Source organism: Notamacropus eugenii, chromosome 5 (genome assembly GCF_028372415.1).
Source record: "Notamacropus eugenii isolate mMacEug1 chromosome 5, mMacEug1.pri_v2, whole genome shotgun sequence".
NCBI lineage: Eukaryota > Metazoa > Chordata > Mammalia > Diprotodontia > Macropodidae > Notamacropus > Notamacropus eugenii.
The window spans coordinates 59270067-59285442 of NC_092876.1; the positions used below are offsets into that span (position 1 = coordinate 59270067).

Sequence of the window (15376 nt, forward strand, 5' to 3'; positions counted from 1 at the left end):
CTTCATTTTCCTTTTCTTAGCTTTTCCCACCTTTTTTTTTCTGAGCCACTCTCACAAATGTCTTTTCTGTTACCACTTGATACTTTTTAGCTTGCTCTTCTAAAGGAAAGTTAGGATGCTGGAGCACAGAAAGCTTCTCATGCAAATCAGCTAACTTGTTTTTCAGCTGAACCTTTTCCTGTAGCAATGACTCTACTTTTACATATAATATGATAACTTGTTAACAACACCCATCCTCTTCTACATATCCCTGCCACATCTTTCTAAATTCTCCTTCTTGTAGCTTTGGTTCCCAGTTTTCACAAAGTCCTGTGCTTTTAACTCATTCTCTTGCCAGGGAGGAATAAGGCAAACCCTCCCATCCCAGGATATCCATTTCCTACCCTAAAGCCTTCCTGCCTCCAAGTAGAGGTTTTATATTTTACAATCCCATCCTCATCGCCATTTGTAATGCCAATGTGATACCCACAGCAGCCACTGTGGATATGCATGCATATTTCCAGGGTAAATTCACAAAATATAAACTCTCTTCCTCACAGACAAAACCAAAATATTTATTCAGATACCAGAAAGCCAATTCCACCATGGTAATAATAACAACAAAGTCTGCACACATTACCAATAAAGGGAGCACTGCCATCCCCAAGCCTTCCCTTCATAAGGCCTCCCCACAAACAAGTTTCCCTAAGCAAAGTTACTCAATCTCTCACTCACTCTAGCTGCTCTGCCTCACTCTCTCCCAGTACTGCCCTTCCTGCTCCACCCATTAGGCAAGCTCCTCCCACCATCCTCTCCATGTGACTCAGGCTGTCCGCTGGGCCAAAGCTCAAAGGAGGTCACATGGGCTTATTAAGAAGCAAGGAAACATATTTGGAAGAGTTATCAAAACATAGCCCCTTCCCCCCAAAAAAACAAAAAACAAATGTTCACAGAGCCCAGGTTAACCAGATGATCTCTAAGGTGCCTTTTGGCTCTAAATCAGGGCAGTCCTAGAGAACATATCCAGGCTCCAGTGTGAAGGTTCCTAACCAAACAGTTACTGAGGGTTCACTGCAAATCACTATGTACAAGTTGTGTACCAAGTACAAGGCCCAACTTCTAACTCGCAGGAGCTTACAGTCTATTTCACAACTCATTTCAGTCTCCTAGTATTGAAACCCCCTTGACAAAGACTCTTTCCAACAGATTCAAACTATTAGGGAAGCCAAGGTTAAGGTTTCACACATCTCTTGGCTGTTTTCAACACCTCTGATTTCAACAGGGTGAACTCAAAACAGACATAACATGCAAAATGATCATCTGAAAAGCCAGACTACTTTTAAAATAAAGAACTAGGCTCTTTCCTGAGTTTTAAGGAGTGTCATCGCCCAAGCAAAACCAGGAAGTAGCCAACTTGCAAAGAAAATGGGCTTTTGGCTGCAGAAGTCGCTGTTTCTTTTTTCATCAAAAAACTACACAATGAATAGAAAGGTCCAGTGGTCCTTAGGCTATAATGTCAAGGCACCTTCTGTGATGTCATTACCACTGGAGAAAATCATATCCATTAACTACTGTTGAACCATTTGATGGTGCTAAGCCTTCAGTGGCAAGAATCTAAAATTCTATGATCCTAAATAGATAATGAAAGTACTTATCCCCAGAGTTAGAGGCCTCACAGAAAGAAGAGGAAACAAGAGATGCATATGGGTGGAGCAATTTCCCTAACAGCACATGCACTCAGCTCCTCAGTGGCAAAACAATGCCCAGAGTTTTTTCCCATACCTCACTGGGTCGCAGCATCCCATCAGCAGTCCCCTGATGTGCTCACTTGTGACCACCAGCCTAAAAAAAAAGTCTAAGAATGGGACAAAAACTGGAATGGCTAAATACAGAAAGAGAACTCCCTCCATGAGAACAGAAGAGTCTGCTTGAGGCACTGAGGTGAAATGACCTGCCCAGTGTCCCACAGCCCTTACCCGGCACAGACAAGGGCAAAACCCAGGTCTTCCTAATTCCAAATACATTATTCTATCCAATGGGCCAGGAGGCTTCTCCAAGAACAATGGAAGACAGAAAATAGCACCAGCATGATTTTGGCTTTACCAATTCAACAACAACACAGGTCCAACTGTGGTCTGGTCCCATCTAATTTCTTTCAATCAACTTGTGCTGATTTACATGGTTGACACAGAAGATGAAGAGGATCCAGTTTTTCCTATCAAATTTCTCCCAAACCTCTTTTTCCCCCCAATGTGACACTCCACTCCCTTGCATGAAACAAGCCTGCAGGCCTGCTCTCTGCCTCCCCTGTAACCAGAGACACTACCAGGGCTTTGCAGCTCTTCCTGTGACTGCTTCACACCTGCAGTACTGGAGGGAGAAACTGCAAACTCCAAAGAAACCTGTCTCCAGTATCACCCAGGGAAATGGAAATCAAGGAAGAGGACATTCCATGGTACATAGACAACAGCTGAGCACCAACTGTCACAAAAGGTTTTCAGAGCTTAATCAAATAGTTGAAAAATGTTTTTAAATGTCCTATTAATAGTAAAGCCCTGCCCTCCATATATATCAAAGTAACCCTCTGGAGTTACCAGCCTAGGCAGTCTGGTCCTGGGGGTGGTCAACTATGCCACAGAAATACAGAGCCCTGCAATATTATACAATAAAATGTCAGAGTTAGGGAGAGCTTTCAAAGACATTTTTATGTTCAAGATGGAGACTTTAGGTACACAGGGTTCAGTACTGAAATGATAAAGGCGGTGATAACCCAGTTGTCCTGTCTGCCCTGCTCAGTCCATTTTCAAAGTATCTGCTCAAATCTGGACATTACAGTCTAGGAAAGCCAATAAGGAAGTGAAGAATCCTCACAGCAGAGCCTGGAGCTCCACTTATAAGAAGAGACTTGGGCATTTAGTCTGAAGAAAAGATAATGTTGGAAATACTATAGCTGTTGTTTTGGTGAATAGGGATTAATTTATTCTGCTTGGCTGCAGAAGGTAGAACTTAGAAAAGATGAAAAGATGCACATTGAGATTTGACTTCAAAAGTGGAAGAGGTTGCCTCTAGAGCAAGGGAGTTTTTAACCTACAGTCCGTAGACCAATAGATTTCAGGAGGTCCAGAGATTTCAGGGTGAGAAAGACATTCCATTTTTATTTTTATTAACCTCCAAATGAAATTTGGCATTTTCTTCTATTATTTAAAAACATTCTTAGAAGGAGTCCATAGCCTAAATTTCACTAAACTACCACAGGGGTCCTACTCTAGAGATAGAGAGATCCCCCACATTGGAGGTGTCTGAACAAAGGCTTCACCGGTCACTTGTAAGATACATTGAGAGAGGATTCTTTTGGGGCTAGATTAGATGTTCCTTCCACTCCCCAAAATTCTGTAACACAGAATGTGAGAACTAGGAGAGGCCTGAGAATGCAGAATGCTCGAACTAGAAGGGAGGCTGTTAGTCCTGGAAGGAATGCTAGGGGTCATTAGGTGCCCCCTACCACATACAGGAAAGGAGGAAGCTGGGGAAGGAGAAAAGTTGATATTACTTGCCCAAATAATCGTAATAATAGTGACAACAACAATATCTATGCAGTGTTTTTAGATTTGCCAAACACTTTCTGTAATCTCATTTGAGCCTCACAACACTGGTATGGAGATGCTATTATCAGTTTACAGATGAAGAAACAGGTAAAGCAAAAGGAATCTTAGAGGGATTACCTAGGCCAGCCCCTTCTCTTTACAGATGAGCAACTGAGGCTCCCAGTGGTTCAGTAGAGAGCCCACCCCACAATCACTGGGAGTCAGAAAGTCAGCTAGAGTGACCCTCCAGGCCAAGCCTCCTTCCCACCTCTCTGCCAGGATTCTTTTCCCGGTCCCACACCACTCCTCCTTCTATCAGGATAGTTCTCCAGTTCCACAAGAATGCAAAATTTTAGCTGCTTTCTGGAAGTGAATTTTATTGTAACATGTATCAAAAACGTTTCTCCCCCCCAGATTCCTTGTTCACTTACAGACCAGTACATGTTTTACAACCTTTAAATCTAATGAGGCTTCCTGCTGAGCTATGGAGAGAGCAAACCCTCAGGCCTTCCAGAGGAGGGAAGCTTGTGAAACACCTTGGTCAAAGGAAAGTTACCCTCTCACCCTCTTGCCCCCCTCCCCCACCCCATCCCATCCCCAATTTAGGAAGGCAGATAATTCCTAAAGATTCTAGAGTGTGGTATCCTGGTCAAGCTGCATAACATGCAAAGCACATGTGGTCTCATTTAATCTTCATGAGCAGCAGCACGCAAGGAACAGTGGGGAAAATGCTGAATTTGGAGTGAAAGGGCCTAAATTCAAATCTCAAGAGAGCTTCTAAGATTGATTTCCACACTATCATGTCCCCTCCAGGAATCCCATCTCTGACCTCTGTTGGGGCATAGAGCAAAAAAACTCCTTCCAAAGTCACCACTTAAAGAGGGTTCAGAAGCCAGTCAATTAATTGTGCATTCCACCCCCCACCCCAAAACGCTCTGCTTAGATCCAACTACAGCATCATCCTTCCTGCCTTCCAGGGAAGCACCTTCTCCCCTCCCTGCTCTTTTCAGTGCATTGTCTTCCTCCTTGGGCTGTAAGCTCCTCGAGGGAAGGGCTTGTCTTTTTCTTATTTGTATACCCAAGACTTAGCCCAGCATTGGCAAACAGCAGGTGTTTAATGTTTAATGTGTTGTAGGGTCACTGAATGGTCCTGGACGTTAAGTTTCTCATCGGTAAAATGAAGGAATTGGACCAAGCCCTATTTCAGCTCTCACTCTACTATCCCATGAATATAGGTATCATTATGCCCCATTTCTGCAGACAAGGAAACTGACCCTGAGAAGTACCTTGCCCCTAGACCCACAGAACCCCAATCCTACAAATACAACTAGTGGGACACACATATTGTAAAGGAAAGAGTGGAATGGTTCTTGAACCCAATCACAGCATCATAGATTTAGGGCTGGAAGGAGCCTCAGAGGCCAAGGAGGCCTTGGCCTGCCTCTTTTCAGCTGCTACCCTGGGCAAGTGATGAAAGAAGAACCCTCCCAGAGCCTCAGTTTCTTTTTCTCTTATAACAACCCTTACCCTTCACAGGGCTGCCTGTGAAGATAGAGTGGGACTGTTCTAAGGTCCAAGAAATGCCAGCTATGATAGTTAACACGGTTAGCAGCATCTTGAAAACTGTCAACTTTCCCCCTTTGATGGAAGAGTTTGTGGTTCAATTAACAGAAGGCCTAAGAAAAAGTCTTTTTCTTATCTAGTTCCATCTGGTTTCATTGGCTAGACCATAAAACAATTTCCAAGGTAAGATATAACAGGTGTTTCACATGCAGACCACTCCCTGAACACATTATATGTGGTTCAACCAAGTTGCCTTTGGACTCATTTCAATTTCCAGAATCAAAAGTATTTCCCAACCTCTGACCTGACATCACCATGATTCCAGCTGTCAATGTGCCTCAGTACCTAGGAATCAGACTTTCCAGCAACACATGCCAGACCAAGTAAGACAATTGCTGATCCAGTTCACTGTGCCATTCCTGTTCCCCAAGGGCAGATCTGCAAAACCAAGCTAAAGCTCACCAGTCTCAGAGTTCCTGGCTCTAGCCTGCAGCTGTAAAGATGAGGGCCTTCTAGGGGGAGGACAGTACTTTGCTAAGAGCAATCTGGAGGCTAGAGGGCTGTGGCCAAATCTAGGTGCTGCTTGGGGTACAGTACAGAGGAGGCAGGCTCAACCACACCTTTCTCAGAAAGGGGGTGTGTCAGTTTGGCACTGATAACAAGAAACAGACTCATCAACACTGAAGTTTATACAGCAGATATTCAAAAAAGGACATCAGAGATGTTTCTGCAGTATTCAAGGCACCCTAAAATTTGTATGATGCTAACAGTGCCCCCATTCTGTTTTTAAGGACAAAACTGAGTGCAAAAAAGCCCACATCTACTAAACTGTACATAACCTGCTTGGGGGGGAGAGGGGTCCCAAAAATAACTCATGTGTCAGTTCTGAATGCCTGTATTAAATGCAGGAAGGTTATGCCCCAAATCTTCCAGAGGATTAGCTTTTTTTGGTGAATAACTCTACCATACAATGCTAAGAAAAGGGAATCTGATCATCTCAAGAAAATGTCATTAGTATGATATTACTACATTGTTATGATATCATATAATACTAGATGGCATGTTATTTATAGATATTATACAAAGGGTCTTGGACTTTGGAGTCAAAATGACACGAGTTCAAGTTCTGACTCTGACAATGATATTGGCTAAGTCTCAAAAAAAAAAAAAAAATCACACTGTGCCTCAGTTTCTCTATCTGTAAAATAGGACTATCACTCTACTGGCCCATAACTGGCTTAAATAAAATTTGAATGTGACCTCTCATTGCACTTATTCGGCATATCTGTATTTCCCTTTCAAAGGGCTACTATCATTTTGGGGTTGTGATATATGGGTGAAAACCTTGAATACAGATCAATATAATACTACAGTTATCCATTCTACATCCAGGGGGTTAGGGGATGTGGCATCCCTGTAATCTGGAAAATCCACATAAAATTTTCTGGCCCTCTCTTTGTACCAGAGAAGAAGTCTGAGTTATTTTGGTATTAAAAGATAAAGTATGTTGATATTATGAAAAATACTACATATATATTTCATGTATTTCTTGAGTTTCTACACTTTTTCTGTCTCATCTGCTGGCCTTCATGTGTCATCTGTGGCTTCTGCAACACTCCCCCCAAATTCCCATTTAATTTCTTCTGCTAACCTATGATACATCAAAACCATGATGGAGAATGTGGAAGGGATAACTGAACTATAACACTGCCTATCCTCTTACAGCATCACTGGGAGGATTACATGAGAGAAGGTTGTAAACTGAAAAGTACCAATGAGCAGACTGGTGACATTAAGTTATTCTTAATCCTAATGGGTCACTATTCGTTACTCTCTTATCCTAAATCAGCTTTTACAAGTACGATTTTTGAAGTGATGACTGATCATACACACCAGAAATTCAAATTTCCATCTCACCCAGTATTTTTTAATTAAAAATATTTCCTTTAATAAATATAATTTAGCCAGCAAGGCTGAAACATCTTATAAAGCGCCATTAAAGGATTTAGCTAAGAATATTTTTAAGATAAAAGCTTCAGCCGATCCCAAATGCAAAGGTTAATGCTAAGATTACTCCAAAAGAAGAGGAACATGATAAGAATGGTCTAAGCAAAGAATAGCCAAGTTCCAAGTCCTATTTGTTACTTGTCATTTACGTCTTAACTTGCAAATATGTAGTACTCTCCAGGCCTCTTGGGGAATAAGGAGATGATGAATTTATCTATAAAACACTTTGAGGCCTGTGAGAACAAATCTTCAGTTCATGGAGGCTACCACTTAAGTTGCTCAATGAGAAGTTGGAGACATTTGGATGAGACCCTTTTGACCTTTGAGGAAGATGTCACAAAGGACAGCCAGTATGTTCTCCCCACATGTCAGCAGGTGCCACCACCAGCTAGAGAACAGCAGGAGGAGTGAAGCATTAGTCTGAACTGGGCTGCCTCCCAAGGTCACAGATTTAGAACAGGAAGAGCCCTCGCCCACTGACAATCTGAGTTTATCCTAACCCCCTAATTTTACAGAGGGAGAAACTTGGGACCAAAGAGGTTAAGAGCCGTGGCCCAAGGTCCCAGAGCCATCACGGATACAGCTCTGGTCCCAGATTCAGGCTGACCTAGGCTCTCATCCGGCCTCTCACACCCAGCACTTGGGGAACCCAGCACAAGTGAAAGTCTGCACTCAACTTTTCAGGATCTGTTTGCTCCATAGTAAAATATAAGACATGAATGTGTACCTCACAGGGTGTTTGTGCAAACAAGTGAAATAAGATACATACAAAGTGCTCTGCAAATATTAGAGTATTATATAAATGGGAGCTATTAGCAATTAAAGTCAGGGCTTCTGATCTCGAGCCCCAGGCTCTTTCTCTCCACAATCTGATCGGTCTCAGTGTTCAAAAGAGCCAACAGCCCCTTAGCACAACGGGTGGCACACAGAAAGCTCTTAATACTCATTTTATGACTCAAGTATCAGGGATGGGATCTGAACCCTCCTCTAAGTCTACCAAACCCCAAGTCTGGCTATCTATCTGCTCCCTGGGTGATAAGAAAACTCAAAGAACTTCACAGTTAAGAAGTACTTTATATACATACATCCTCCCATTTCAGCCTTGAAATTAAATGATACAAGCACTTCAAGGAAGAGAAAATGGAGACTCAGAAAGTTTAAGGGACTTTGCCCAGGAGTGCACCCTTGGCAGTCAAGGCTGAAAAGTCAAATCCCACATGATCTTCACCAGGCTGCTGCTTCAAGCATTTATTAGGCACCTACCTGGCCCAGAGAGCAGGGATATCCAAAGAAAGCCTTCCCACCCAAACAAGTCCACACTGAGAACAAGTCAAAAAGGAATGAGGCCAACCTACCTACATACGTATAGTGGGGCAGCTGAAACATGCACCCTTATAAGCAAAAGGCCTAGAGGGACACCTTAATATATACTTTTCAATGCTACACTTGTAACCACATTACAACTCCGCTCTTTCTGTCACAACACTCCTATGAAGGACAACTTTCAAGTAGGAGAAGGACCAGCCTAGATTGACTAGGTATTGCTGAAGAATTAGTAAGGTGTGAAGGGCTCACTGGATCTGAACTCCAAGGACCAAGCTGGGAACAAATCCAACTCCTGCTCCTTATTCATGCTTACTTACTCATGGGGTCACTTACCTGTGACCCCAGCAATGCCCCTTCTATTTTCTCCAGCTATAAAATGAAGTAAGGTTGGACAAGATGACCTCTAGTGTCTCCTGAAGCTCCAAATCCCTGAGCCTATGACTTGAAGCTGGGTCTTTTATGGACATTCTCCAAAGAGCCAATTATCCACAGTGAAAGTTTCCTCTAGAACCTAATTTGTGTACACTGATCTCAGGCAGCCTTCACCCACTGCCCTGAGGATGTATACACCCCAGGGAATGGAAACTAATTTCTTTAGCAGAACACAATCTAAAAAGGAAAATTTGCTACCACAAAATAATAATTTTAAAAGTCTTTTCAAAGTCTTAAGATCCTAAGCTAAAAAGAGCCATCCCACCTAAGCCTTTCATTTTACAGAAAAGGAATGAGAGTTCCAGGGAAGTCAAACTCTTTTGCCTACTCGTCAGTCCAAACTCTCAACTCATTCTTTCCTTCAATGCCCCACCTAGGTGGTGGCTATATCTGTAGCCACTAAGGCTAGGCCTAGGGTATTAGTACACTGAATAGCCTTGGGGCATTCTCTGTCTCTCAAAGTCCTATCTACTGAAGGTGGAGGAGAAACTCATCCTAAGAGGGCTGGCAGCAAGGAGTTCAGGGCCAACCAAGGGGTGGAGAGGTGGTACACCCAGATCAGCAGAGGAAGGGAGAGCCTCTACCAACAAAATCAGTTTGCAGAAATGTCAAGGTGCTAAAAAAGCTTTCCTCCTTGAAGAAAGGACAAATGACTGCTAAACACATTCAGAAAATCCAGGCACTTTGGAAAAGGATTCAGAGTTTATAATCTGGCCTCTTCATTTCATAGATGAAGACACTGAGACCCAGGGATGGATTATGCCCTAGGTCCTCCCATTAGTGGCACAGACAGGAGGTCTCAACTCAAGGCTCCAGGTACTTCTATGTTGAGGAGAAGTATCATTAAGCCTCCCTCTTCCCAAATCTGAAAACTGGTTTAACAGGATCCAGTGGTGTCAATCAAGCATTTGCCTGATTTCTGCTCTCTAGATCAAGGATCCAAACAAGCAGCTTCAGGAACTCAACCGAACTGTGACCTAGCAGAGCACTGGTCCCATAGGTCTCCAAGAGTGAGTATAAAACTCAAGGCTTCTAAACTTACACCCAAAACGATGGCCCAATTCTAGATGTGACCAACATCACTGCAAACACTGGTACTGAACAAGAAGTCTGGACACCTGGGCCTAACTCTGGGCACTCAAGTCCCTTGACTCCTCTGTGCCTCAGGCTCTTCATCATGTAAAACTGAATGGGTTGGACCCTCTCATATCTAACATTAGGCCTCTCCATATCACAGTTCTTCTAGGTGGGGTTTCCTCATGAAATCGTTGTCTTCCTGTGACTAAATGGTAAAGACTTCTAGGTGCCATGTTTGAACGGAATTTCAAAGAATCCTACAAACTTTCCTCACAAGCCCAACTATCCAGTTTTAACGTTTAAAGAGATCTCCAGAAAATGAAGATGGTTCTAGAGGGATGATGCAAAGTTGCTCTGCTTGGCCCTTGGAAGCAGAACTAAAATGCAGGAAGGCAAATTCTGGTAACAATGATTACTGCTGACTGAAAAGGGGATGGACTGCCTCAGGAGACAGCAAGGTCCCCAGCCCACGGAAAATCAGTAAATAGATGCTAGACAGCTACTTCTCAGGAATGCTCTAAGACTCCCTTCAGCTTTGGGGATGGGAGTATTGGACCTTACAAGTTGGAATATAAGAACCTATTTCTACAAGTCAAGGAAGTAAAATTTCATCCAACATAAGAAGTCACCAAACTTACATTGGATTTATAGAGAGAAACTAAGTTTGAATCCCACCTTCTTGTTATGTGACCTTAAGCAAGTGACAACCTTTGATTATCATTTCCTCCCGTGTAAAATGAGACAACCTCTAATGCCCTTCTAATTCTATGACCCTTATGCAACTTTAAAGATTGCAACCCTTAATAAATATACTACAGAGGGGGAAAAAAAATCATCCCTTAATGGCTAATCTTCTGACCCTCATGGAACCTGGTGGTAGAACAACAAATACATCGGAAAGAACCAGATCTGGACTTACGAAGAACTAGGCTGAAATCTCAGCTTGCTCACCTGTGTGACTTTGGACAAATCACTGAAGCTCAACGGGCTGGAGTTTCATGATGTGTAAAATGAAGTGGGTTTGTTGGAATCATGATCTCCAGGATCTCTTCTTCCAGCTCTAAACCTCCCATTGTCACAACAGTAGGACCTACCAGAGCTTGGGCCTTACAGGCTTCCAAGAGCTTTAACAAAATCAATCGTAACACTTTAGGAAGACAGGCTCTTTTGGTCTGGAAGACTGAAAGACCATTTGTCCTAGGTGAGACACCAAAGCCTGAGGAAATGGGGTTTGGATGGTTCTTGTGAAAGTTGCCATCTAAATTAGACAAGCCATCTAAACACACTTCACCTACAAGGAGTCCTAAGGTCTTTTCACCTGGCCCCCCAGGGAAAACACAGTATGGGGTTATCAAAGAAGCCACGGGTGGCCCTTGGGGGGCCCTGGGGCTTCATTAGTAAAAGCACCCAGAACAGAGCTCACCTTTCCCAAAGTCTTTCCAAAAGAGGCACTTCTAATTTTTGCCACCTGGCTGTTCAGGTTGGACAGAAGAGAGCGCCTCTGCACAGGCTGCATGGTGCCTGGTACAGTTTGCTCGCTGTACAGTGGGCGTTCAATCCACGCTCCTGAGTGACAGGGGCCCGATTGTGCGCTCATCCCCGCCCGCTGACAGCTCCCCCCTCCCACTGTGACCGAGGAGGCCTCGGTCGCCAGGCGCTCCAGGGGGCACCCATCGCACCCTCACAAGGCTGAAGCTGGGGACGGGAGAAGCCCGGCTGCCTGCGCGCCCCCACCTCGCCCCTCCCCGACACCTGAACCCTGACTCCCTGGGCTGCCACCCCCAAACCTGGCCCCCGCCTAGCCCACCACGGCCCGAGCCACCCGCTCCGTGCCCTGCCGGCTGAAGGCGCACCGGCTACACCGACAGGGGGTTAGTGATTAGGGGAACAGGGGAGGAGGAACAGGAAGGCCTGGGGGAAGGGGCCCAGAACGGCCCCCAGTCGGGGCAGGAGCCCAGGAAGTGGGTGGGGACGGGGCTGGGGCAGGGTCACTCCTCGCAGCCCCAGGCCAGCCCTGGCCCGACTTCTCTCCGAGGCTCCCAAAGTCCGAGTCTTTCTATCTCCCCCACCCACTCGACCCTCCCGGGGGCAGGAGCCCCCTTCCTCGGCCCCTCCCCCACCAGTCAGGGGGACCCTCCCCCTCCTTCAGGATAGCTCCTCCCACGGCGAGCCCCGGTCCCCCTCCCCCAGCAGTCAGTGTGCCCCCTCCCCTGGAGAGCAGGCCCCCTCCCCAAGACAGCAGCCCCTCCCCCCGGCACGGTGTCCCTCGCCCCCCTCGGGGCCCACTCTCGGGAAGGGCTGAGGCGGGCAGGAAGGGGAACTCCGGTGGTCAGGGGCAGGGGAGGCCTTTACCATGGCGGCGGCCCCACTTCCAGTCCCGGTCGGTCCCGCTGTGTCTGACTCTCCTCCGGCAGTGGCGGCGGCGGCAGCAGGGCCCGGCGCTTCCACTTCCCCGGGTGCCTAGGAGTGAACATCCGGGTCACCGGCTCCCCCGCCCCCTCCTCCGCCCCCTCCCCCCGGCCTCGCCTCGCCTGGTTCCCCCCGTTCCCTGCCTTCCTCCGCCCCACCCCGCCCCCGGCTCTGTCTGGCTCCGCCCCGCGCCGCTCCGTTCCACCAATGAGAACGCGGCTCCCCGGCCATCGCCAAGTATGGAGTTCGGCGCGGGGCGGCCCCGGCGGGCGGGACCCGGAATGGGGAAGTGAGGCGAAGAGGGAGGAGCGAGGGCGGAGGAGGCGAAGGGGAGGGGGAGAGGAGGGGAGGGGGAAGGAGGAGGAAACTGACTAGTTGGAGTCCGGGGCTGTGGCGCTGCCTTGGGCTGCCTGGGTGGAGCACGAGGTGGGGGAGGGACGGAGCTGGCCTGGGAATGGAAAACTGCCCCCTCGAGTCCGAGCCGTGCTTGACGGGCTCCCAGCGTTTGTAACTGCGGGTGCTGCTGCAGCTGGCCATCTGGGCAACTGAGGCTGCTCACCTGGCTTCCCTGGGCCTCAGTTTCCTCATCTGTAAAATGATGGGGGTTGGACTAAATGACCTCTAAAGTTCCTTGCAACTCTAACATACCAGGTTCCTAGGTCTCTTCCAGCCCTGGCATTCCATGTTCTGAGGCTCCTCCCAGCCCTGGCATTCCATGTTCTGAGGCTCCTCCCAGCCCTGGCATTCCATGTTCTAAGGCCCCTCCAAGCCCTGGCATTCCACGTCCTAAGATACTTTCCAGACCTGACATTCCGTGTCCTAAGGGACCTCCCAACTCTGACGTTCTGTTTTATTTTGCCTAGAAACAGTCTTCCAAGACATTTTCCAACCATCTTGCCATACTTGGCAGAATTCACCATCCTCATTTTTTCCAACCCTCCCCCACCCCACCCTCCAAACACTGAGCCCTAATCCCCCAGCTCTGATAGGTGTCATTCTCCTCAGCTTTCACTTTCTCTCATCCGCCATATCTGACTTATTGCCAAGGCCTGCCCCTTCTATCTTCACAATAACTCCCATATAAACCCCTTCTCTCATCTGACACTACCACCACTCTGGTACAGGCAGGTCCTCATCTCTGTATTACCTAGATAATTAAATAGCTTGTTGGTTGGTCTCTCTGTCCCAAGTTTTTTCTCCAATTGGCTGTCAAGTTGATCTTCCTAACTGTAATCAGGTCATAACTTCCCATCACCCCCATTCAATAAACTCCAGTGAATCCTTATTACCTCTAGGACCAAATATAAAACTCTCTGTTTGGATTTTAAAGCCCATCATAACCCAACTCATTCTTATCTTTCCAGTTATAACCACCTTTCTCTTCAATCCAGTAAAACCTTGGCCTCTTTGCTGTTGCTGGCACATGATATCCCATCTCCCCATTCTTTGATTTTCTCTGGCTTACCCCCATACCTGAAACCCTTTTCCTCCTCATCTCCAGTTCTTGGCTTTCCTGGCTTCCTTCAGTTCTCAGCAAAAAGCCTACTTTCTGCAAGAAGCCTTTCCGAATTCCCTCTGTATCATCTCCAATTTATCTTGTCTATAACTTGTTTGTCTGAATTTTGTTTCCCTCATTAGACTGGACTACGAGTAAGGACTACTTTTCCCTTTCTTTGAGTTTACCACAGTGCCTGGTGTGTAGTAAGCACTTAATACATGCTTCTTGACTTTGTTTTTGCCTTATCTAGCTGGGAACCAGGCCTCCAGGGTACATCTCATCTTTACCATGCCACTGAGGTCATTGTACCAAATGCCCTTTGAGGTCCCTTAGAATGTCAGCTCCTTGAAGGCTCTTCATGATCCCATGTGGCTTGGGTTTTTTGTTTGTTTTGTTTTGTTTTTGACAAAGACAACTGGAGTGGTTTGGCATTTTTACAGGTGAGAAAACTGAGGCAAACAGGGTTAAGAGACACATAATTAATAAGTGTCTAAGGCTGGATTTGAACTCAGGTCTTCCTGACTCCAGGTCTGGCACTCTGTGCACTATGGAGCCCCCTAGCTGCCCTCCAGTGCCTCCCTGTAACCTCTATGAGCAAATATAAATTATTCTGTCCAGCATTTTTGGAACTTCAGTCGCTTTCTGAACCTTTCCATTTTTCTTACATGCTACTCCCCTCTATGCTCATTGGAGTCCAGTCACACTGACCTACTTTCTGTTCTTTACACAATCTCCCACCTCCATGCTTTTGTACTGGCTGTTTTCCATTCTTGAAATCTGTTCTCCTCTCATCTTTGCCTCTTAGAATGTCTGGTTTCCTTCAGAACTCAGCTCAAATGCCACCTTCTGCTGGAGGCCTTTCCTGACTTCCCTTCCCCACCCCAGAACACACACACACACACACACACACACACACACACACACACACACACACAAAAGTTGCTAGTGTCTTCCCCTAAAGGATACTTTCTATCTCTTTTGTATGTGTCTTGTACTGTATATAACTTAGCTCCTTTTTTGTATCTTGTACTGTATATAATTCTGTATGTGTATGTTGCCTCCAATTGAATGTAAACTCTTTTGGGACAGAGACTAATTTTTCTTTTTCTTTGTATCTCCAACACTTAGCACAGTACCAAGCACATACATACTAAGCAATTACATGAATACTAGTTATTTTCATTATACTATACTGCCTCTCAAAAATGTTATATAACAATACTACTGCTAATAATAGGTAACAATTACATAGCACACCTTAAGGTTTACAAAGAACTTACATCAGGTTGAGGTAAGGGTCAGATGGGGAAATGTGGGTAAGAGCTCTTTATAACCTACATTCTGTAGGCATTTCAGTGATGAAGATGATGATAATAATGACCATGAAGACAATGACCAATCAGGTGTTTCAATCAGATTTTTTTTCCCCTAGCCATCTGCCATGAGTTTTAGCATGATGATTTCCACAGTTCTGACTGAAAATCAGGAGAGCTCTCTGCCT

General features: G+C 45.7%; 1 protein-coding gene across 4 annotated transcripts in view; it reads right to left on the reverse strand.

Moving 5' to 3' along the window:
• CAPZB (capping actin protein of muscle Z-line subunit beta) overlaps positions 1–12478 on the reverse strand; it is a 161409-nt gene extending 148931 nt beyond the window's left edge. For 2 of the 4 annotated variants that reach the window (XM_072609110.1, XM_072609109.1), the window contains exon 1: positions 11392–11580. In XM_072609110.1, the coding sequence (XP_072465211.1) occupies positions 11392–11565 (174 nt within the window). In that variant the 5' untranslated portion in view covers positions 11566–11580. Of the gene's footprint in view, positions 1–11391; positions 11581–12320 lie in introns of those variants that run through there. The other 2 variants (XM_072609112.1, XM_072609111.1) reach the window with 2 other exon arrangements.
• Positions 12479–15376: the final 2898 nt, after the last annotated feature.